Source organism: Dendrobates tinctorius, unplaced genomic scaffold (assembly GCF_039654945.1).
Source record: "Dendrobates tinctorius isolate UK_male_01 unplaced genomic scaffold, ASM3965494v1 ptg000293l, whole genome shotgun sequence".
In the NCBI taxonomy this organism is placed as follows: Eukaryota; Metazoa; Chordata; class Amphibia; order Anura; family Dendrobatidae; genus Dendrobates; species Dendrobates tinctorius.
Genome location: NW_027361960.1, coordinates 6175484 through 6198402, shown reverse-complemented (window position 1 = coordinate 6198402; position 22919 = coordinate 6175484). Strand labels below are relative to the sequence as shown.

The following is a 22919-nucleotide window of genomic DNA, read 5'->3' as shown; positions in this document are numbered from 1 at the left end:
TCCCCCACACCCCTCATTGTCCTCCTCCCCTCACATCCCATTATTGTCCTCTCCCCCACCTCCATCATTTTCTTCTCCACCACTATCTTTGCTTTCTCCCCCACCACTCCCATCATTGCCCATTCCACCACCTCCATCATTTCCTCCTCCTCCACCACCCCCATTTATTGCCCTTTCCACCACCACCATCATTGCATTCTCACCCACCACCCCATCATTGCCCTCTCGACCATCACCCCATCATTGTCTTCTCCCCATCACTGCCTTCTCCATCACCCCATCACTGTGCCTTCTCCCCATCACTCCCATCATTGCCTGCTCCATCACCCCATCACCCCATCATTGCCTGCTCCATCACCCCCATCATTGCCTTCTCCATCACCCCATCACTGCCTTCTCCATCACCCCATCACTGCCTGCTCCATCACACCCATCATTGCCTGCTCCATCACCCCCATCATTGCCTGCTCCATCACCCCCATCATTGCCTGCTCCATCACCTCATCATTGCCTGCTCCATTACCCCATCATTGCCTGCTCCATCACCCCCATCATTGCCTGCTCCATCACCCCCATCACTCCCCTCATTGCCTGCTCCATCACCCCATCATTGCCTGCTCCATCACCCCCATCATTGCCTGCTCCATCACCCCATCATTGCCTGCTCCATCACCCCCATCATTGCCTGCTCCATCACCCCATCACTGTCTTCTCCATCACCCCATCACTGCCTGCTCCATCACCCCCATCATTGCCTGCTCCATCACCCCATCACTCCCATCATTGTCTGCTCCATCACCCCATCACTGCCTGCTCCATCACCCCATCACTGCCTGCTCCATCACTCCCATAATTGTCTGCTCCATCACCCCCATCATTGCCTGCTCCATCACCCCCATCACTCCCCTCATTGCCTGCTCCATCACCTCATCATTGCCTGCTCCATCACCCCCATCATTGCCTGCTCCATCACCCCCATCATTGCCTGCTCCATCTCCCTATCACTGCCTTCTCCATCACCCCATCACTGCCTGCTCCATCACCCCATCACTCCCCTCATTGCCTGCTCCATCACCCCATCATTGCCTGCTCCATCACCCCCATCATTGCCTGCTCCATCACCCCCATCACTCCCCTCATTGCCTGCTTCATCACCCCATCATTGCCTGCTCCATCACCCTATCACTGCCTTCTCCATCACCCCATCACTGCCTGCTCCATCACCCCCATCACTCCCCTCATTGCCTGCTCCATCACCCCCATCACTGCCTGCTCCATCACCCCCATCATTGTCTGCTCCATCACCCCATAATTGCCTGCTCCATCACCCCATAATTGTCTGCTCCATCACCCCATCATTGTCTGCTCCATCACCCCATCATTGCCTGCTCCATCACCCCATCATTGCCTGCTCCATCACCCCCATCATTGCCTGCTCCATCACCCCCATCATTGCCTGCTCCATCACCCCCATCATTGCCTGCTCCATCACCCCCATCATTGCCTGCTCCATCACTGCCTGCTCCATCACCCCATCATTGCCTGCTCCATCACCTCATCATTGCCTTCTCCATCACCTCATCATTGCCTGCTCCATCACCCCATCATTGCCTGCTCCATCACCCCCATCATTGCCTGCTCCATCACCCTATCATTGCCTGCTCCATCACCCCATCATTGTCTGCTCCATCACCCCATCATTGCCTTTTAGACCATCACTCCCATCATTGCCTGCTCCATCATACACACAGACATACACACACACACACACAGACATACATACATACATACATACATACATACATACACACATACATACACATAAGACACCACCTCTCTCCTCTCACCTGTCCGCAGCATCGCCCGCGCTTCCTCCCTCACACAGCAGCGGCCTCTGAATGATGACGTCATTCAGCGGCGCTCCTCTGTGTGAAACAGGAAGCGCGGCCTCCGGGCAGGAAGCAGGACGGACCCTTGCCGCTCCGCTCCTGCTATTCACTCTTGCAGGCAGCGGAGCTGCCGTGATCGCATCGCTCCCTGCCCGCCGCTGCACTGCACTGCAGGGTGGAATTGCTGCTGCCGCGCCGCCCCCACACACATGCCGCCTGGGGTGGACCGCCCCCCCCGCCCCCCCCACGCTACGCCAGTGAGTCACTCCCATACTTTTCGATTAGGCGGGCTGGCCAGCACTCTCTCATTGCATCCCAGTGTGAACACCCCTGTGTACAAGACCAAACGTGCTGAGCTTGGCTGCACCCTGAAAAACATAGTGCACAAAATACATATAAATATTGAGGTATTGGTTGATATTTTGGCCAAAACATGCAAGCTCGCCTCCTAACGTCAAGGGTCCCCACACTTGCGAGTTTTTTTGAAATCTTCTTTAAGCCCTAAAATATGACATTGTGCCCACGATAAGCCAAATAATACATGGTATAAACGTAGATTATACAGTCTAAAGATGCACCAAATTTCACAAGCAACATGAGTCATAGTGATACTTATGGGGAATTTTAGGTCTGCCTGTCAGGAAATTAGACAGTGTTTGACAGTGTTGATAATTATGCTTCACTGTGTGAATCCAGTCTAAGGGTGTGTTCACACATGTCTGCAGTGTTTTTTACTGCAGACAAAACCTTCACTATTGACAGAAAAAATATGCATATAAAACACAGCTATTTGCTGTATTTTTTATTGTTCTATTTTGCTTTTTTTTGCTGCATTTTTCTGGCAGATTACATGTGTTCGTTTTATGCACAAAAAAACTGTGTTTTTAAATTGTTTTTGCAGTTTTTCATTACTTTCACAGTGTATATAACATTGCAAAAAAATGGAGATAGTGCAGGTTTTGAAAAACCCTGCAGTGATCAGTGTCAGGAAGGGAAAATTAAGCTGATAATATTAAACACAGCTTCTTTTTCACCCTCAAAAAGCACACACAAAAATGCTGCTTAAATGCCACATGTGATCATACCCTAAGGGTGTGTGCACACGCTGCGGATTCTGCTGCGGTGTACAGTACCATAATATCCTATGGATATTGAAATCCGCAGTGCAGACTGTGCGGTTTTCCTGCGGTTTCTAAACCGCAGAAAGAATTGACATGTCAATTCTTTCTGCGGATTCCGCTGCGGGTTGCCATCTTCTCCATTGTGGAGATGAAAAACCGCAAGGCAGAACCGCAGGCTAATCCGCAGGTAAAACCGCAGGTCTTTTGACCTGCAGATTTACCTGCGGATTTTACAAAATCCGCGCGGCCAAATTCGCACCCCAATCCGCAGCGTGTGCACGTAGCCTAAAGGTGTCTGAAATAAAAAATAATACTATTTATCCATGACAAATGGTCATGGATAAATACAATGGTGTAACTAAAGTCCTATGGTGCATGGTACAAAACTTGGTACTGGCTCCCCACCAGTATGTTGGTCACATGTGTGGACCTTTGCAGTTTCCTAGGTAAAATAAGTATGTGTTTGCTCCTTTCATAACAAGAAAAATAAAATTGTAAATTGGAGTCATACAGTTACCAAATAACAAACATAACCAACCATACTGTTACTGAACAAGATCAATATATATTACTTTTAAACCACATAGAGGGGATAAATACCGGCACACCATGACCATATACTATCACCACATGGTGTCTCAGTATAACCACCTGTTATTGATCAAAATCGACTATACCAATATACCAATAATATCACATACAGGTGTTAAATACCTCCACACAATTACCGGACCACATATTACCACCTCATAGACATAGTAACTGAATACCATTATACTGAACATTGTAAAATCCACAGTTCTAACACTAATATTACCGCCAGTGAAATTCACCACTGGAGCTATGTAGTTCGTATAAATGTATATAGTACAGCTAAATCCATTGATACAATCAAATGAAGTCATTCATTTTTGCTTTTCTTCTTCACCTGGCGCAGACTGCCATGAATTCTTCCAGCCAGGACTTGTCTCTGCAGAAAGTAACTCACATACATATATGACTGATCACTTCTACAGCACCCTACACACTTTTTCCCACACTGCTATATTGTGCAAGATGAACAACAAATGTGCAAAAGCATTGCTCCGGTGCCCTGCATAGTAGCAATACATCCCTTTTAGTCCCCATGCTAGTGATGTCATCCTTTGTGGCCCCATGACAGCAGAAATGTCCCCATCTGTGGCTCCCATACAATTTTAATGCATATATCCCCTTTTATAACCCCCGTACAATACTCAAATTCTTCTTTGTGCACCTATACAGTTGTAATATCTTTGCAGTGGCATACATGTGACATACACCTTGTCTGCAGCATTCCAACAGTAGCGTCTACTTTTTATGCCCTATATAGTTGAAACATCACATATTGGGCTCCATAAATTAATAATTAATAGTATATGTGTCACAAAATATAGGATATATTAATGCCCCCCATTGTGTAATAATAGTGTCCACTTTTCTGACCTCCACAAAGTAATAATGTCCTATTGGCTCCATACAGTAACATTGTACATAAACACCCCTATACAGTAATAATGTAGCTCAGTTGGCACTATGCAATAATTATGTCCCCTAATTTCTACCAAAAACTAATAATGCATGTTTCACTTTCTGGACACTAAACAGTAATTCTGGCAACCATCTTGTAATAATCGGCTTCCATATTTTAATAATGACTCCCCTTAACCCCATCCTGTTATCCTGGCCCCTTTCTTAAATAATGTGCCACACATCCTGTTATAATGACCCCCATCATGACCTCCATGTTCTCCATCCCTTAATAATGTTATCCATTAAGGCCCCTTTCTTAAATAACTTTCCCCATCCTGACCGCTTTGCTTTTTTTAATGCATACTTCAATTTGCTAAACACTTTGATTCCCTAACATTTTTACTTGTGTATAGGATGAAATTTGAGGACTTCAAGAGATACTTTGATAAAGTTGAAATTTGTAACCTTACACCTGATGCTCTAGACGATGACACAGAACATAAGTGGGAAGTGACAGTTCACCAAGGAAGCTGGGTTCGGGGATCTACTGCCGGAGGATGCCGAAACTTTCTAGGTATTTCACAAGTTAAATCATTCTAAAAAACGCATATTATTAGTTTGTTGAAAAATAACCTGTATACTTGGCTACTGCAACTAATTACTGGCCTCAGAATTCACATACTGCACATGCAAGCATCACCATTGAGCCCCAGTGACTACCTGCAGTAGTCATGTGTATAATATGAGGCACACAAAACTACTGGTGGATAATGCTGTGGCTAAGTAATAGTTATTTATTGTATAATAATCCTTACTTTTGGCCAAGAATTGTAAAATCCCAGAAAGACCCTTTTATCTATAATACTGCTAGTTATTATATTGTACATTCAATCAAATATAGGCAATTTGCATACAGTAAGTACATGAATAGTCAGTGAGTAAAAGTTATATATGTAATAATTAGACTCATGAGTAGTTATATATGGTGATGCACCAGAATTACTTAGGAAATCATATTGGAAATACGTGCAATTATGACCATAATATGAATAGATACAAAATACATACATCTTTGTTGAAAATGTATTAAGAGAATGAGACACACAGTTAAACCATTTTATAAAATGATATCACACTCTAACACAGAGGGTAAATATAACAAGATATATAAAAATGACACTAAATGAATTTCAATATGCAGCATTAGAGAGACAAAGTGAAATAGTCCAAAGAAGCAACGCATCTGTCACAATAGGTGAGTCTGGACAAGATAAGAAGTCAGTCTAACAATCCTTAATAACATACTGTGACATGGTAATGAAAAATATCAGAAGAAGGCATTAGCATCGAAACGCGTGTTGGGGACTTGGCTGTCACCTCCACTAACAGTAAATTCTTACTTTATATATGTATCCTGACATATTTCATTACCATATAATATTCATTTAGTGTCATGTTTATATATTTTGTTATATTTATTCTCCGTGTTGGAGTGTGATGCGTTTTTATAAAATAGCTTAACTGTTTGTTTCAAATTCTCTTAAGAAATTTTCAATAAAGATTTATTTATTTTATATATATATTGATATTATGGTCATAATGGAACATATTTCCTATATGATTTCCTTATTATAATGTAGTAGCAGGGTTTACATTCATATTCTAGACAATTATATACTTGTTACTTCATTACATAAATTGTCGCCATTTTGCCATACTGATACCTGTTCCAAGAGATTTTCTAGCATAATGTTAATATTAACCCGTTTCTCACATCAGATGTAGTGATCCGTCCATATGACCTGGGCCAATTTGACCATGGACAGATCATTATGTCATTACGATCGGCCGTGCTTACAGGGGGTGCGCAGGCAATCGCAGTTGGGTGTCAACTGATTCTGACAGCTGACAACTGGCACTAGGTGCCAGGAATGGTCACATACCGCTCATGGTAATTTAACCCCCAAATACTGTGATCGAACACGATCACAGCATTCCGGCAGCCATCACAGGGGTGACGGCCCCTCTGCCTTTGGATTGGAGACACCGAGGCGTGACGCTGCATCCTGATCTTTGCCATGGTGAACGGATGTCATCATGACAACATCTGGGTCACCTGAGCTAGGAAACTTGTTGATCATGCACAGTACATGATCAGCATCTTTCCCTGTCAGTGCAGTGCTGAAGGCTTCTATGACATGTAGATGCTGTTTCATTTGCATTCTATGGAAGTGATCAGCCTGCAAAAAATGATTTTCCCATAGTGGGACTAAGTAAAAAAGTTAGAAAAAAGTAAAAAAAAAAAAATTAAAATTGCAAAAATATTTTTTAAAAAACCAAAAATAAAAAAAATCAATATATTACGGTATATTTGAATGAAAAAAAAAATATAAACAATAAAAGTACACATATTTGGTATCGCCATGTCCGCAATGACCTGACCTATAAAACTGTCCCACTAGTTAGCCCCTTTAGTGAACACCATAAAAATATAAAAAGCAAGTCAAAAAACAATGCTTTATCATCATACCACCGAACACAAAGTGGAATAACATGTGATCAAAAAGACGGATATAAATAAACATGAAAATGTCATCTTGTCCCGCAAAAAAGAAGCAGCCATATAGCTCCATCAGTGGAAAAATAAAACTGCTTTATCAATGTTACCACACATGGAATGGCATTAACCCTCCCCCCAAAAAAAAGAAATTCATGAACTGTTGTTTTTTGTTCATTCTGCCTCCCAAAAATCAGAATAGAAAGCGATCAAAAAAGTCATGTGCTCGAAAATGATACCAATAAAAACGTCAGCTCGTCCCACAAAAAACAAGACCTCACATGAATCTGTGGGCCAAAATATGGAAAAATTATAGCTCTAAAAATGTGGTGATGCAAAAACTATTTTTTTTTAAATAAAAAGCGTTTTTTAGTGTGTACCAGCAGCCAAATATGAAAACCCGCTATAAGACCTCTTTCACACGTCCTGATATTTCCGGTACAGGAGATGTCAGTGTTCATGTCTGTAATACGTGTGGCACACGTGTGCCGCATCAGTACCACACGGACGGGTACCAGGGAAAAAGCATTACAGTAATCGCTGTTCCCCGACGCCGGGTGCTGAACTCGGCTCTCAACATTCTCCCCTGCTCTATCGGCAATCAGCGCAAGCAGGCGAGAATGATGAGAGTTATATGTAAGTAATAAAAGAGTCAGGAGGTGGCGGATGATGGTGCTATTACTCCCATCAGCCTACCCCTGCTGCTGCTAATAACAGTGACAGCAGGAGCAGCTGATGGGGGTATTCATTGCCTGAGCTATAAATAAATAAATGAAAAAAATGGTGTGGGTTCCCCTGTATTTTCTACAACCAACCATGCAAAACACACAGCTGGGGGCTGCAACCCTCAGCTTCAGCAAGGCTGGTTATCAAGTATAGAGGGGTCCCCACGCTGTTTTTAAAAAAAATTATTTAAATAAATAATTTCTTTTAAAAGCGGCGTGGGGTCCCCCCCATTTTTGACAATCAGGCTTGCTAAAGCTCAGAACTGGGGGCTGTATTCTCAGGCTGGTAAGGGGCCATGGATATTTACCCCCCCAGCCCAAAAATAGCAGCCCGCCGCTGCCCAGAAAAGGCAAATCTATTAGATGCACCAATTCTGGCGCTCTGCCCAGCTCTTCCCACTTGGCTGGTAGCGTTGGCAATTGGGGTTCATATTTGTGGGGTTGATGTCACCTTTGCATTGTCAGGTGACATCAAGCCTCAAGGATCGTAATGGAGAGGCATCTATAAGACACCTATCCGTTACTAATCCTATAGTTACATGGTAAATAAAGACACAGCCAGAACAAAGTCCTTTAATCTAAAAAATGTCGCAGACTCCTTTTATAATCTCAATTAAGCCATACTTACGACCTCACCTAATTCCAGCGAAGCCCTCGATCTCCTGTAAAAACTAAAATGGAAAAAAAAAAAATACCATAACTGTCTGTTGTTTGGTGCCACGCTTGTAATCCAATGAAAAGAAAATCCAGCTCAACGATGAAGTGAAAAAACAATATTCACTCAGATTTTTGCAAAAATAGAGAATAAAATTCAGCATAGTACGAACAAAAAGCTGTGTTATCAACGCGTTTCAGGCGTCACAGCACCCATAACTAAGGATGCTGTGACGCCTGAAACGCATTGATAACGCAACTTTTTGTTGAGTGAATAAAGAATTGTTTTTTCACTTCATCATGGAGCTGGATTTTCTTTTCATTGGAATTCTATACGCCAAGACACGGCGGTTCCGTACGCCAAGACACGGCGGTTCCGTGCTCCGAGCCTCATGATGTCCTGATCGGTGAGCTGGATTGTTTTATATTCATGGTATATTGTTGTTTTATTATTTTACTCTTATTACAGGAGATCGAGGGCTTCACTAGGCATTTAAATAAAAATGGAAAACTGTGTTTAGTCTTATTTCAAATAAAGGACTTTATTCTGGCTGTGTCTTTATTTACCATACAATTATAGGATTAGTAATAGATAGGTGTCTTATAGACACTTCTCCATTACTAATCCATGGGCTTGATGTCACCGGACAATATAAAGGTGACATCAACACCCCTTATCGATTACCCCACTTGCCACCGCTACAAGTCAAGTGGGAAGTGCAAGGTTAAGTGCCAGAATTGGCAGGGCAGCTGAGAGCTGATGTTTTGAGCCAGTAAGGGGCCAGTATCCATGGCCCCTTGTTTGGCTATTAATATCAGCCCGCAGCTGTCTGCATAGCCTTTGCTGGTTGTTAATTATAGGGGGACCCTATGTCATTTTTTTTTTAGAGTCCCCCATTTTAACAGCCAGTGAAGGCTAAGTATACAGCTGTGAGCTGACATTAACCCCTTTACCTCCAAGGGTGGTTTGCATGTTAATGACCAGGCCAATTTTTACAATACTGACCACTGTCCCTTTATGAGATCATAACTCTGGAACACTTCAATGGATCCTGGTGATTCTGACAATGTTTTCTCATGACATATTGTACTTCATGTTAGTGGTAAAATTTCATTCATGTAACTTGCGTTTATATGTGAAAAAAATGGAAATTTGGCGAAAATTTCGCTATTTTGAGAACTTTGAATTTTTATGCCCTTAAATCACAGAGATATGGCACACAAAAAACTTAATAAATGACATTTCCCAAATGTTTACATTACATCAGCACAATTTTGGTACCAAAATTTTTTTTGTTAGGAAGTTATAAGGGTTAAAAGTTGGCCAGCAATTTCTCATTTTCACAACATCATTTTATTTTCAGGTACCACATCACATTTGAAGTCACTTTGAGGGGTCTATATGAAAGAAAATACCCAAAAGTGACACCGTTCTAAAAACTGCACCCCTCAAGGTACTCAAAACAACATTCAAGAAGTTTATTAACCCTTCAGGTGCTTCACATTAATTTTTTGAATGTTTAAAAAAACGAACATTTAACTTTTTTTCAGAAAGAAATTACTTCAGGTCCAATTTTTTTTATTTTACCAAGGGTAACAGGAGAAATTGGACTGCAAAAGTTATTGTACAATTTGTCCTGAGTACGCTGATACCTGATATGTGGGGGGAACCACTGTTTCGGCGCATGGCAGAGCTCGGAAGGGAATGAGCGCCGTTTGACTTTTTCAATGCAAAATTGGCTGGAATTCAAATCGGATGCCATGTCACGTTTGGAGAGCCCCTGATGTGCCTAAACAGTGGAAACCCCCCACAAGTGACCCCATTTTGGAAACTAGACCCCCCAAGGAACTTATCTAGATATGTGGTGAGAACTTTGAACCCTCAAGGGCTTCACCGAAGTTTATAACGTACAGCCGTACAATTAAAAAATCATATTTTTTCCACAAAAATGATCTTTTCACCCCAAATTCTTAGTTTCCCAAGGGTAACAGGACACCAAAAGTTATTGTGCAATTTGTTCTGAGTCCGCTGATACCCCATATGTGGTGGTAAATGACTATTTCGGCGCATGGCAGAGCTCTGAAGGGAAGCAGCACCATTTGACTTTTTTGGCTGGAATTGATAGCGGACGCCATGTCGCGTTTGTAAAGCCCCTGATGTGCCTAAACAGTGGAAACCCCCCACAAATGACACCATTTTGCAAACTAGACCCCCAAGGAACTTATCTAGATGTGTGGTGAGCACTTTGAACCCCCAAGTGCTTCACAGAAGTTTATAACTCCCGGGCGTGAAAATAAAAAAATCATATTTTTTTCCACAAACATGATCTATTAGTCCCCAGTTTTTTTTATTTTCCCAAGGGTAACAGGTGAAAATGGACCCCAAAAGTTATTGTTCAATTTGGCCTGAGTATGCTGATATCACATATGTGGGAGAAAACTACTGTATGAGTAAACATCGGGGCTTGGAAGGGAAGTAGTGACGTTTTGGAATGCAGACTTTGATGGAAAGGTCTGTGGGTGTCATGTCGTGTTTGGAGAGCCTCTGATGTGCCTAAACTGTTGAAACCCCCCCACAAGTGACCCCATTTTGGAAACTAGACCCCCTAAGGAATTTATCTAGATGTGTAGTGAGCACTTTGAACCCCCAAGTGCTTCACACAAGTATATAACGTAGTCATAAAAATAAAAAAATCATATTTTTTTCTACAAAAATGATATTTTTGCCCCCAATTTTTAATTTTCCCAAGGGTAACAGGAGAAATTGAACTGCAAAAGTTGTTGTGCAATTTGTCCTGAGTAGGCTGATACCCAATATGTGGGGGTAAACCTGTGTTTGAGCACATGGCAGAGCTTGGAAGGGAAGGAGCACCGTTTGACTTTTTCAAAACAGAATTGGCTGGAATTGAGATCAGATGCCATGTTGCGTTTGGAGAGCACCTGATATGCCTAAACAGTGGCAACCCCCCCAATTCTAACTCCAAACCCAACACACCCCTAACCCTAATCTCAGCCCTAGCCCTAATGGGAAAATGGAAATAAATACATTTTTTTTTATTATTTTTTCCTAGATAAGGGGGGTGATAAAGGGGGTTTGATTTACTATTTATGGCGGGTTATTATGTTTGGCAGCTGTCATACGCTAAAATACGTTTTTTATTGTAAAAATATTTTTTGCATCACCACATTTTAAGAGCTATAATTTTTCCGTATTTTGACCCACTGAGTCATGTGAGGTCTTATTTTTTGCGGGACGAGTTGACGTTTTTATTGGTACCATTTTCGGGCACATGACATTTTTTGATCGCTTTTTATTCTGATTTTTGGGACGCAGAATGAACAAAAACCAGCATTTCATGAATTTCTTTTGGGGGGTGCGTTTACACCGTTCCACGTGTGGTAAAATTGATAAAGCAGTTTTATTCTTCGGGTCAGTATGATTACAGCGATACCTCATTTATGTCGTTTTTTTTATGTCTGGCACTTTTATGCAATGAAAACTATTTTATATAAAAAATAATTATTTTTGCATCGCTATATTCTGCGAGCTATAACTTTTTATTTTTTCACCGATGATGCTGTATGGCAACTCATTTTTTTTGCAGGACAAGATGACGTTTTCAGCGGTACCATGTTTATTTATATGCGTCTTTTTTTATCTCGCTTTATCGCACTTTTTGTTTGGCGGTTTAATGATAAAACATTGTTTTTTGCTTCATATTTTATTTTTATTTTTTAAGGGGTTCACTAAAGGGGTTAACTAGTGGGACCATTTTATAGGGCGGGTCGTTTATTGTTTTTTTTATTATTATTTCCAAAAAATGAATTTATTAGGGAATATTTTTTTATTTATTTAGCGATTTTTTTTTTTTTTTTTTTTTTTTTTTTTTTTTTTTTTTATAAATTACTTTTACACTTTTTTTTTTTACTTTATTACATTGTCCCGGGGGGGACATTATTGTAATAAGTCAGATCGCTGATCTGACACCTTTCACAGCAGTGTGTCAGATCGGCGATCTGCAGGCTCTGATGGAGGCTTTCTCAGAGCCTGCTCTCTGCAGGCACTGAGAAAGACACCTCCCTGCAGGCCCCCGTGCTGCTGCGGGGGTCTCAGGGAAGCACGGAGGGAGCCCCCTCCCTGACGATGCTTCCCTAATCCTCCGGTACACTGCGATCATGTTTGATCGCAGTGTGCTAGGGGTTAATGTGCCGGGTGTCAGCTGATTGCTTAGACTTACTATCCCGTCCCTGGTCATAGGGGCCCGGGTACCGTGGACGGGATAGTGCGTCTAATGTCAGAAAGGGGTTAAAATATTTTTACAATTTAAATTTTTTTTTTTTATTTCATTCTATGTTTTACACTATGTCCACTATGGGACACTCATTTTGTGCAGGCTGATCGCTTATATGGCATGCAGCTCTGCGCATGACAGGAAGTCTCTGAGCTCTGGTAACTCGGATGTCGTCACGACGACATCGGGTTACCATGGGAGCGATCGGGACCCTGCGTCATGCCGCATGGTCTCCGATCCTAAGGCAGAGGGGCTGTCAGAGCCGACAGCCCCTCTGCCTGCTCCCGGAACGCTGCAAACATGTTTGATCGCAGTGTGCCGAAGGTTAAAGTGCCGGAAGCGGTCCATGACCGATCCTGGCACTTAGTGCCGGGTGTCAGCTGTGAGAATCAGCTGACACTTGGCCGCGATCAGCCGCGCTCCCCCCGTGAGCGAGGCTGATTGCGTATGACATACTATTCCGTCCATGGGCAATAAGACCCAGGGCACATGGACGGAATAGAACGTCCATTGTCACAAAAGGGTTAATAGACTGGGAAGCTCCATGGGTATTGCCCCCTTCCCAGGCTATAAAGATCTGCCCCCAGCCGTCGGCTTTCCCTCTGCTGGTACGAAAATTACACAGGAACCCACGCCACTTTTTCAGAAAAATAATCTTTTATTAATTAAATACATGTACAGTAAGTTGCACCACACACACTGTACTAATTGTATTTGGATGTCTATATATCTACCTATTCTATTTGTATTTACTATGCTCCTGCTGTGGTTTTATACTACCACGGCTGCTGAATTATCGACTTTACTTCTATTTATCTATGTATATATACACATATATGTGTCACTATCTATCTATATATATATATATATATATATATATATATATATATATATATATACATATATATATATATATATATACGGTATATAAAAATGAGTGTGTGTCAAGCCACGCCCACTCCACATAGCCCCACCCACTCCATATAGCCACACGCAAAGCCCCGTATAATAAAAATATATATATATTGTGGTGTGACGGGTGGTCGCGTGGTTAATGGGAGGTATATGGCACATGGATGGATGCTTCCTGCAATGCAACCCGGAGTATTTTGTCTCTAGTGTACATGAGCACTAAAGACATCATTTAGTGCACTGGGTCCAGGTTGCGGGTAGCTATGAGATGGCAGGTTCTGGTTATCCATATTGCCTCACCTCTGGGTGAGGGTGTTGACTGTACCCCTGTTTTGCTTCAGGACCTGCAGGTGTCAGGACCTGTGATGAGGTCATGATCATGTGACTAGCCATGTGTTAGGTAACTGGGAGTGGTTACAACCCACATAGTGGAGGCTGTGTTTAGCACATGGAAAGTGAGTGTTTGGGAGTCTGGGAGTGTACACAGACTTCCATGTGTCCAGGTGGGACATTACAGAGTGGTCTCTGTGCGGGAAGGAGAAGCCCTCCTGTGTGCACGTCTCAAGTCGGAGCCTCCGGGCTGGACATTGCCCTGGCCTGTGTGTGCACAGGGCCTGAGGGAACAAAGCCCAGCTAAGGACTATTTATGTTGCTTTCAACTGCTGTGAAGGCTGGAAACCTTGTTTCGTTGTTGTGAGGTTTATGGAGCAAATAAACATAATGGACTCGTTTTAACCCTGAGTGTGCCAGTATTTATCTCCAAGACCAGCAATGTGAGTAATCCCCGTCCACGGTGTGGAACATTACAATATATATAATATCTAATATATATATATATATATATATATATATATATATATATATATATATATATATATATATATATATATATATATATATATATGTCTAATATGTATAAAAATAAATATCTAATATATGTAATAAAGTGCAGGAATGAGAATGTCACCACGGAACAGACAGACCAACAGTTAAAGGGGGGGTTTATTTACAGGGAATAATACAGGCAAAATGTTAGGCATCGAGTTTTCCCTACTGCACAGGGGGAATCTCAAGCCATGCTCTCTGCGGTCTCCATTCCTCTGCAGCCGCAGAGATTCCTGCTCAGCAGGGTCACCGCTCCAGGCGTCTTGCCCAGGCTGCTTCTAGGCGTCTGGTTGCTCCTTCAGACTCTGCTACTGTATAACTCCATGCCTGAGTCAGCAGCAAGTAGAAGCTTCTGGGACTAAGTCCTATCTTTTCGGTACTGAGCATGCCCGTGAGACGACCTCTCATTGGAGGTCCCGCTCCTGCTCGGATTGGTCCACCACAGGGAAGGTCCCGGAAGGACGCCACTATAAAAGAGTCGCATCTCCGCTCGGCCATGCGCTTGTATAGACTCTTATGCTTATTTGTGTGTATGATGATGGATGCATGTATCTGGTGACTGACTCATTAAGACTCCCCTCCCTTTGCTATGCATGTTGGTTAGGGATTCAGAGTGAGAGTCAGCGCCAATGGGTGGCTATGCTCAAGCCACTGTGCTCCCAGTAGTCTACGCACACTAGCATCCGACTGTGCCTCCCTGCTACGGGCAGTGTCGTACCGCACCAGGTAGCTGTGACCGCCGTGCGCACCTCTAGCGCTTTCCTCCCTGTCCTGGGTGGTTAGTGGCGTCCGCCGAAGCGGCACTGTGTGCACTTGGTGCGATTAAATATATTAATACGTTTTGCTGGCACCGCAGTCGCGGTGCTGAGCGCTGATGGTCCAGAGGAGCTCTACTTCTGTTTTTCTAGGACAAAGCTCTGTGACCCTAATTAGTGCTCACTCAGCCGAGCTCTGAGTACAACAGGCTCCGGCGTTTGTTTCAGCGGCTCTGTAGAGCAACAGAGTTCGCCTTTATTCACACTGGGTGAAGTTAACCCACGTGTAAGCAAGCGTTTAGCCACTATCTTGTTCCGCCATTACTCAGCAGCAGGTTCCATCTCTGCTCGGTGGACCCCGGGCTGCGAACGCACCTCATATCTCCTTTCATATTATTTGGTGCGTTCCGCAGTCCCTAACATTATACTAGCGCCAGGGTGTGGCTAGTAATGGCGGATGAACAGCGACTGCATAGGTACATCCAGCAGCGGGAGGGCAGGTTGGCAGCGCTAGAGTGTTCCACCTCAGCTGCAGATATTACCTCGGTCACTGTTCAAGCAGCCACAGAGGCTGTCTCCTGTGTCTCCACGGCCATCCCTGCTCTGACTTTGTCCCGCCTCCCGCTGCCCGAGAAGTTCTCGGGTGATAGTGCATCATGCAGGGGTTTTGTGAGTCAGTGCTCCATTCATCTAGAGTTCCCTATGAGCGGGCTAAGGTGGGATTCATCATCTCCCTCCTGTCAGGCAGGGCCATGGAGTGGGCCACCCCACTGTGGGAGCATGGGAATCCCGTGGTACAGAGTGCCATCCATTTTCTGGTCACTCTGAAGCAGGTTTTCCTGGGGCTCGGGTCACGCACGACACCGCACTTCAGTTGCTGGCCCTATGGGTTCGTCTCTGGTCAGCCAGTATGCCATCCTCTTCAGGACTCTGGCCTCAGAGCTGGAGTGGCCAGATAAGGTTCTCATACCTATATTCTGGAGAGGTCTGGCTGATCATGTCAAAATCGCCCTGTTCACCAGGGAGGTGCCCACCACTCTGGAGGAGCTCATTACTGTCTCCACCCGAATTAACCTTCGTTTCACGGAGCGAGGGCTGGAGCGCTCCAAGTCCAGTCAACGCTATAGGTTGGCCCCAACTTTCGCTAGACTGCTGGAACCTCCTGGTCCGGCTCCCGAGTCTCCAGAGGCCATGGAGGTGTCCCGCACGGGTTCCAAGTTCCGGTCCGCGTGGGTACCCCCGGTCTGTTTCCGTTGTCGGTAGACTGGTCACCTTGCCAACCAGTGCCCACAGCGGTAGGGAAATGCTCATGTCTAGTGGTTATCAGAGGGGGCCTAATAGACACAGCGACTTTCTCCTCCAAGCTCTTGTTTAAAGGGGCGCTGGAGTTCAATTCTTCCACTCTGATCGTGGAGGTTTGCGTGGACTCTGGGGCGGAGGGCAATATCATGTCATCTGCCTTCGCCCAACAGCACGCAATCCCCCTGGTCTTGCTACCCCAACCAGTCACTATCAGAGTGGTGAATGGTGAGACACTACCGTCCCAGATCACCCACCAGACGGCTCCACTGAGGCTCTCACTGTCTCCTTCTCATAAGGAGATGTTATCTCTCCTTGTTATGCCCGAAGGTATCGACCAGGTCCTCTTAGGGGTTCCCTGGCTACGATTTCACTCTCCTCATATAGAGTGGTCCTCGGGGAAAATTCTTGGTTGGAGCAAGTCCTGCGAGGGTAGGTGTCTGAGGGACTGTGTACAGGTCACTACCTCTGAGGTTCCCGCAGATCTCTCCTCACTTCCCAAGCCCTATCAGCAGTATGCAGACGTTTTCTCCAAGAAGGCGGCGGAGACCCTTCCGCTGCACCGCCCTTATGACTGTCCTATTTACCTCTTGCCCGGTGCTGAGCCTCTGCGGGGTCGAGTCTACCCCTTATCTCTCCCAGAGACAGAGGCCATGTCTCAGTATATCAGGGAGAATCTAGCAAGAGGATTCATTAGGAAGTTGGTGTCACCGGCGGGAGTGGGATTCTTCTTTGTACAAAAGAAGAATGGAGAATTACGCCCCTGCATCGATTACAGGGGCCTTAACGCCATAACCGTTAAGAACAAGTATCCTCTGCCCTTGATATCGGAACTGTTCGATAGGTTACGTGGAGCGAGGGTATTTTCCAAGTTGGATCTGCGGGGAGCCTATAATCTGATACGTATTCATGCGGGGGACGAATGGAAGACGGCCTTTAACACCAGGGATGGCCACTATGAGTATCTGGTCATGCCCTTCGGCCTCTGTAATGCCCCAGCCATCTTCCAAGACTTTGTAAATGACATCTTCTGGGATATGCTCTCCACTTTGGTGGTGGTCTATCTGGACGACATTCTTATCTTCTCTCCAGATTTGGCTTCCCACCGGAGAGACGGCTGCAAGGTCTTCGCCCACCTGCGAGCGCACTCCCTCTACGCCAAGTTGGAGAAGTGCCAGTTTGAGCAGTCGTCCTTGCCTTTCCTGGGCTATATCATCTCGACCCAGGGTTTGGCTATGGATCCGGCCAAATTGCAGGCGGTAATGGACTGGCAAGAACTCCACTTCCTTAAGGCGGTGCAGCGCTTTTTGGGGTTCGTTAACTATTATCGCCAGTTCATTCCCCATTTCTCCACCTTGGTGGCTCCTTTGGTCACCCTCACCAAAAAGGGAGCCAATCCTAAAGTATGGTCTGAACAGTTCTCCGAGGCCTTTTCCGCCATCAAGACACATTTCGCTGGCGCTCCCATCCTCTGCTGTCCCGATGTGGATAAACCATTTATCCTGGAGGTAGATGCCTTGTCCGTCGGTGCCGGAGCGGTCCTTTATCAGATGGATGCTCAAGGTCGGAAGCATCCCTGCTTCTTCTTCTCTAAGAACTTTTCACCGGCGGAGAGGAACTATTCCATCAGGGACAGGGAGTTGTTGGCCATGAAGGTGACCTTTTCTGAGTGGAGACACCTCCTGGAGGGTGTGCAGTTCCCCTTCCAGGTGTACACCGACCATAAAAACCTTTTATATCTACAAACGGCCCAGCGGCTGAATTCCCGCCAGGCCAGATGGTCGCTGTTTTTCTCTTGATTCTGTTTCACCCTTCACTATCTGTCCGGTGAGAGGAATGTCCTGGACGATGTTCTCTCTCGCTCCGTGGTGTCATTGGAGGAAGGAAACAGCCTTGGCTAATCGTCCCATCTGAGAGCTTGAGGACTGTGGCCCCGGTCGCTCTTGAATCGGTGCCCCCGGGCAAGACCTTTGTCCCCGCCTGTCTGCGGCAGAGGTTCTCTCTTGGGCCCACGCATCCAGGGTGGGAGGTCACTTTGGGACGAAGCGGACCACCGAACTCTTGGCAAGGACATATTGGTGGCCCCACATGGCCCGAGACGTGGGAGATTATATTCGGGCATATGTTTCCTGCGCCCAGAGCAGGTCTTCTCGTCAGAGGCCTGCCGGGCTACTTTACCCCCTGCCGGTGGCGGACAGACCTTGAGAGATGGTCGGCATGGACTTTGTGGTCGGCCTGCCTAAGTCCAGTGGCAGCACGGTCATCTGGATTGTCACCGATCATTTTTCTAAAATGGTGCACCTGGTACTATTCTCGCGGCTATCTTCTGCACGAGGCCTGGCAGCTGTGTTCATTAAACACGTCTTTCGCCTGCATGGTATGCCAGACAAGATAGTCAGTGACCGGGGCTCCCAGTTTGCATCTCGGTTCTGGAGAGAGCTCTGTAGTCTGCTCAGTATTGAGCTAAATCTCTCCTCGGCCTACCACCCCGAGACGAATGGGTTGGTTGAGAGAGCCAATCAGACCCTGGTCACATACCTACGACATATTGTCTCGGCCAGGCAGGATGACTGGGCATCCTTGCTACCATGGGCGGAGTTTGCATTGAGCAACTCGGTGGCCGACTCCACCGGTCAGACGCCGTTCCTCCTTAACTACGGCCAGCATCTGCATGTCCCTGTCCCTATGCCCGTGTCATCCACCGATTCCAGGGTGGCAGACTGGGCGGTTGAGGCTCGTGACATTTGGGCACTCAGGATGCCATCCGGGCCTCTAAGGAGAGAATGAAGGCTTCCGCCGACACGCATCGGCGCCCCGCTCCGACCTTTGCTCCTGGCGACTTAGTGTGGCTCTCCGCCCGTAATATCAGGCTGCGGGTTGAGTCCACTAAATTTGCTCTTCGCTACATTGGCCCCTTCAAGGTCCTGGAGCAGATCAATCCAGTGGCTACCACCTGGCCCTTCCCCCACATTTGGCCATATCTGACACCTTCCACGTGTCCCTTCTTAAGCCGATTCACTTGTCCCGGTTCTCCGAGTCATCTGCCGGGACATCAAACCTGTCTTCGGACGAGTTTGAGGTCAATGCCATCGTGGGACGCAGGGTGGGGCGTGGTAAAAAGTTTTATTTGGTGGACTGGAAGGGTCATGGTCCAGAGGCTCGGACCTGGGAGCCGGTAGAGAACATCCACACTCCGCTCCTTATTGCAGCATTTGAGCGTAGCGAGGCTCGGAGAGGAGGGGGCCCTAGGAGGGGGGGTAATGTTAGGTGTCGAGTTTTCCCCACTGCACAAGGGGAATCTTGAGCCATGCTCTCTGCGGTCTCCCATTCCACTGCAGCCACAGAGATTCCTGCTCAGCTGGGTCGCTGCTCCAGGCGTCTTGCCCAGGCTGAAGCTAGGCGTCTGGTTGCTCCCTCTGGCTCTGCTATAACTCCATGCCTGAGTCAGCAGCAAGTAGACGCTTCTGGGACTAAGTCCTATCTTTTCGGTACTGAGCATGCCCGTGGGATGACCTCTCATTGGAGGTCGGAGGTCACATGCGCAGGTCCCGCTCCTGCTCGGATTGGTCCACCACAGGGAAGGTCCCGGAAGGACGACACTATAAAAGAGCGGCCATGCGATAGTATAGACTCATTAAGACTCATTGACTGAGTCATTAAGACTCCCCTCCCTTTGATACGCATGTTGGTTAGGGATTCAGAGTGAGAGTCAGCGCCAATGGGTGGCTATGCTCAAGCTACTGTGCTCCCAGTAGTCTACGCACACTAGCATCCGACTGTGCCTCCCTGCTACGGGCACTATCGTACCGCACCAGGTAGCTGTGACCACCGTGCAACGCCGTGTGCACCTCTAGCGCTTTCCTCCCCGTCCTAGGTGGATAGTGGCATCCGCCGAAGCGGCACTGTGTGCACTTGGTGCGATTAAATATATTATTACCTTTTGCTGGCACTGCAGCCGCGGCGCCGAGCACTGATGGTCTAGAGGAGCTCTAGTCCGGTGTTTCTAGGACAGGCTCTGTGACCCTAATTAGCGCTCACTCAGCCGAGCTCTGTGAGTACAACAGGCTCTGGTGTTTGCTTCAGCGGCTCTGTGGAGTAACAGAATTCGCCTCTATTCACACTGGGTGAAGTTAACCCACATGTAAGGCCTGTTTCACACTTCCGTTTTTGATCATCAGTCAAAATCCGCCGTTTTTGCAAAAAAACGTATCCTCCATTTTTTTTGGCGGATCCGTTTTTTCCCCCATTGATTTGCATTACCGGTGGAACTTGACGGATGGCCATCCATTGGACCCATTTTTTTGCGGATCCGTCAATTATTTTGCGTCCGCCGAGATGCCTGGACGGACCATGCAACGTTTTTTTTGCTACAGGATCCGCATTTTTATAGTGCGCATGCCCGGAGGAATGAAGTCAGCCGGAAAATTAACCCTGAAATCATTTCTGGCGGACAGAAAAAATTCTCTCTCTCTCCTTTAAAATTCTTCATTCATCGGATCCGTCAAAAAGACGGATCCGGTGGCATCCGTTCACATCAGTTACCGACGGATCCGCTTTCCGCCATTTTGGCGGATTTTAACTGACACAAAAAAACTGAAGTGTGAAACAGGCCTAAGCAAGCGTTTAGCCACCAATTTGTTACGCCATTACTCAGCAGCAGGTTCCATCTCTGCACGGTGGACCCCGGGCTGCGAACGCACCTCATATCTCCTTTCATATTATTTGGTGCGTTCCGCAGTCCCTAACATAAAATAACGGAGAAGTATTGATATAGTGAGAACAAACACTGGAAACAGTCAAAAAAGGAATAAACAGGATTTGACAATCTTGTAAGGGGTTTTCCTATGAAGGCACTTATCAGTCTGAAGAGGTTTTGATTGAAGGGTCACTCTTCTCCCACATTGGCGCTGAATCACCAGCAGCGCTTGTCGTATGTAGTCCTTCTGAACTCTGTGTCTTTACATTCCTCCACTGGGGTCTCAAGGGTTAATGCTGGAGGCAGAGGGGGCACTAGGCAAACAGGGTCCCCTCTGCTCTGAGTCCTTTATCTAAGCACAACAGCCTCTCACTGGGGAAACAACACTCCATCCCATGTTAGATCTCTCAGCACGGATCACTGCCTCTGCACGTGTTGCTGTCTTTGTACTAGCTGCTGTCTTTGTACTAGCTGCTGTCTTTGTACTAGCTGCTGTCTTTGTACTAGCTGCTGTCTTTGTACTAGCTGCTGCCTTTGCACTGGACACAGACTTCACACGGGGGTCAGGACACACCTAATCTGTCACTGCAGACTCCAGCTTTACATAGTCACGGGCTACGGTCTCTGCTTTGGGCTCAGTCTCTATACAGGCCTCCGCTTCTCTGTTGGTTTCAGTCTGTCCACAGGGGTCAGGGTGCACCTTTGTTGTCTCCGCAGTAAACAGTCTCACGTACTCATGGTCTGCCGTCTCTGTGCGCGGTACCCCGGTTTTTACTCTGTTACTGGGAGCTCTGTCTATCTCCCAGTCTGGTCAGTGTCTGCTGAGACAAATCTAGCATCCCCAGAAACATAAGCTCCCAGCCATTGTCTACCCCTCAGAAAGGAGCAGAAAGCACATGACAGAAATTAATCACCCCCTCCTCTATTACTGCTGCGCTCTATTGTTATCAGCGAAGAAAATCGCATCCTCAGCAGCTGCACACAGAGCCACACTGCCAGGTTACATAAAAGCACATCTCCAGGAACTCCCTGCTCAGTGCCACCCAGCTTGGGACTATGCGATGGAAGATATGTACGATGGGTATATTGTCACTGGACTGTGGGATGGAGGATGTGTATGATGGTATATGGGCATGGGACTATGGGATGGAGGATGTGTGATGGGTATATGTGCACTGGACTATGGGATAGAGGATGTGTGATGGGTATATGTGTACTGGACAATGGGATGGAGAATATGTTTGATGGGTATGTGGGCACTGGACTATGGGATGGAGGATGTGTGGTTATATAGGCACTGGACTATGGGATGGAGGATATGTATGATGGGTATATGGGCACTGGACTGTGGGATGGAGGAAATGTATGATGGTATATGGGCACTGGACTATGGGATGGATGATATGTATGATGGGTATATGGGCACTGGAATATGGGATGGAGGATGTGTATGATGGGTATATGGGCATGGGACTATGGGATGTAGGATGTGTGATGAGTATATGGGCACTGGACTATGGGATGGAGGATTTGTATGTTGGGTATATGGGCACGAGACTATGGGTTGGAGGATGTATATGATGGGTGTTGTAATGTGCTGCTACAGTGCAGTATAGCACAACCTTCAGCAGGGGGTGCTGGTG

General features: G+C 46.0%; 1 protein-coding gene across 1 annotated transcript in view; it reads left to right on the top strand.

The window, feature by feature from the left end:
- Positions 1-22919, top strand: part of CAPN9 (calpain 9) — a 305702-nt gene that overhangs the window by 168609 nt on the left and 114174 nt on the right. The window contains exon 9 of the mRNA XM_073560090.1: positions 4915-5075. Coding sequence (XP_073416191.1) covers positions 4915-5075 — 161 coding nt within the window. The remainder of the gene's footprint in view (positions 1-4914; positions 5076-22919) is intronic.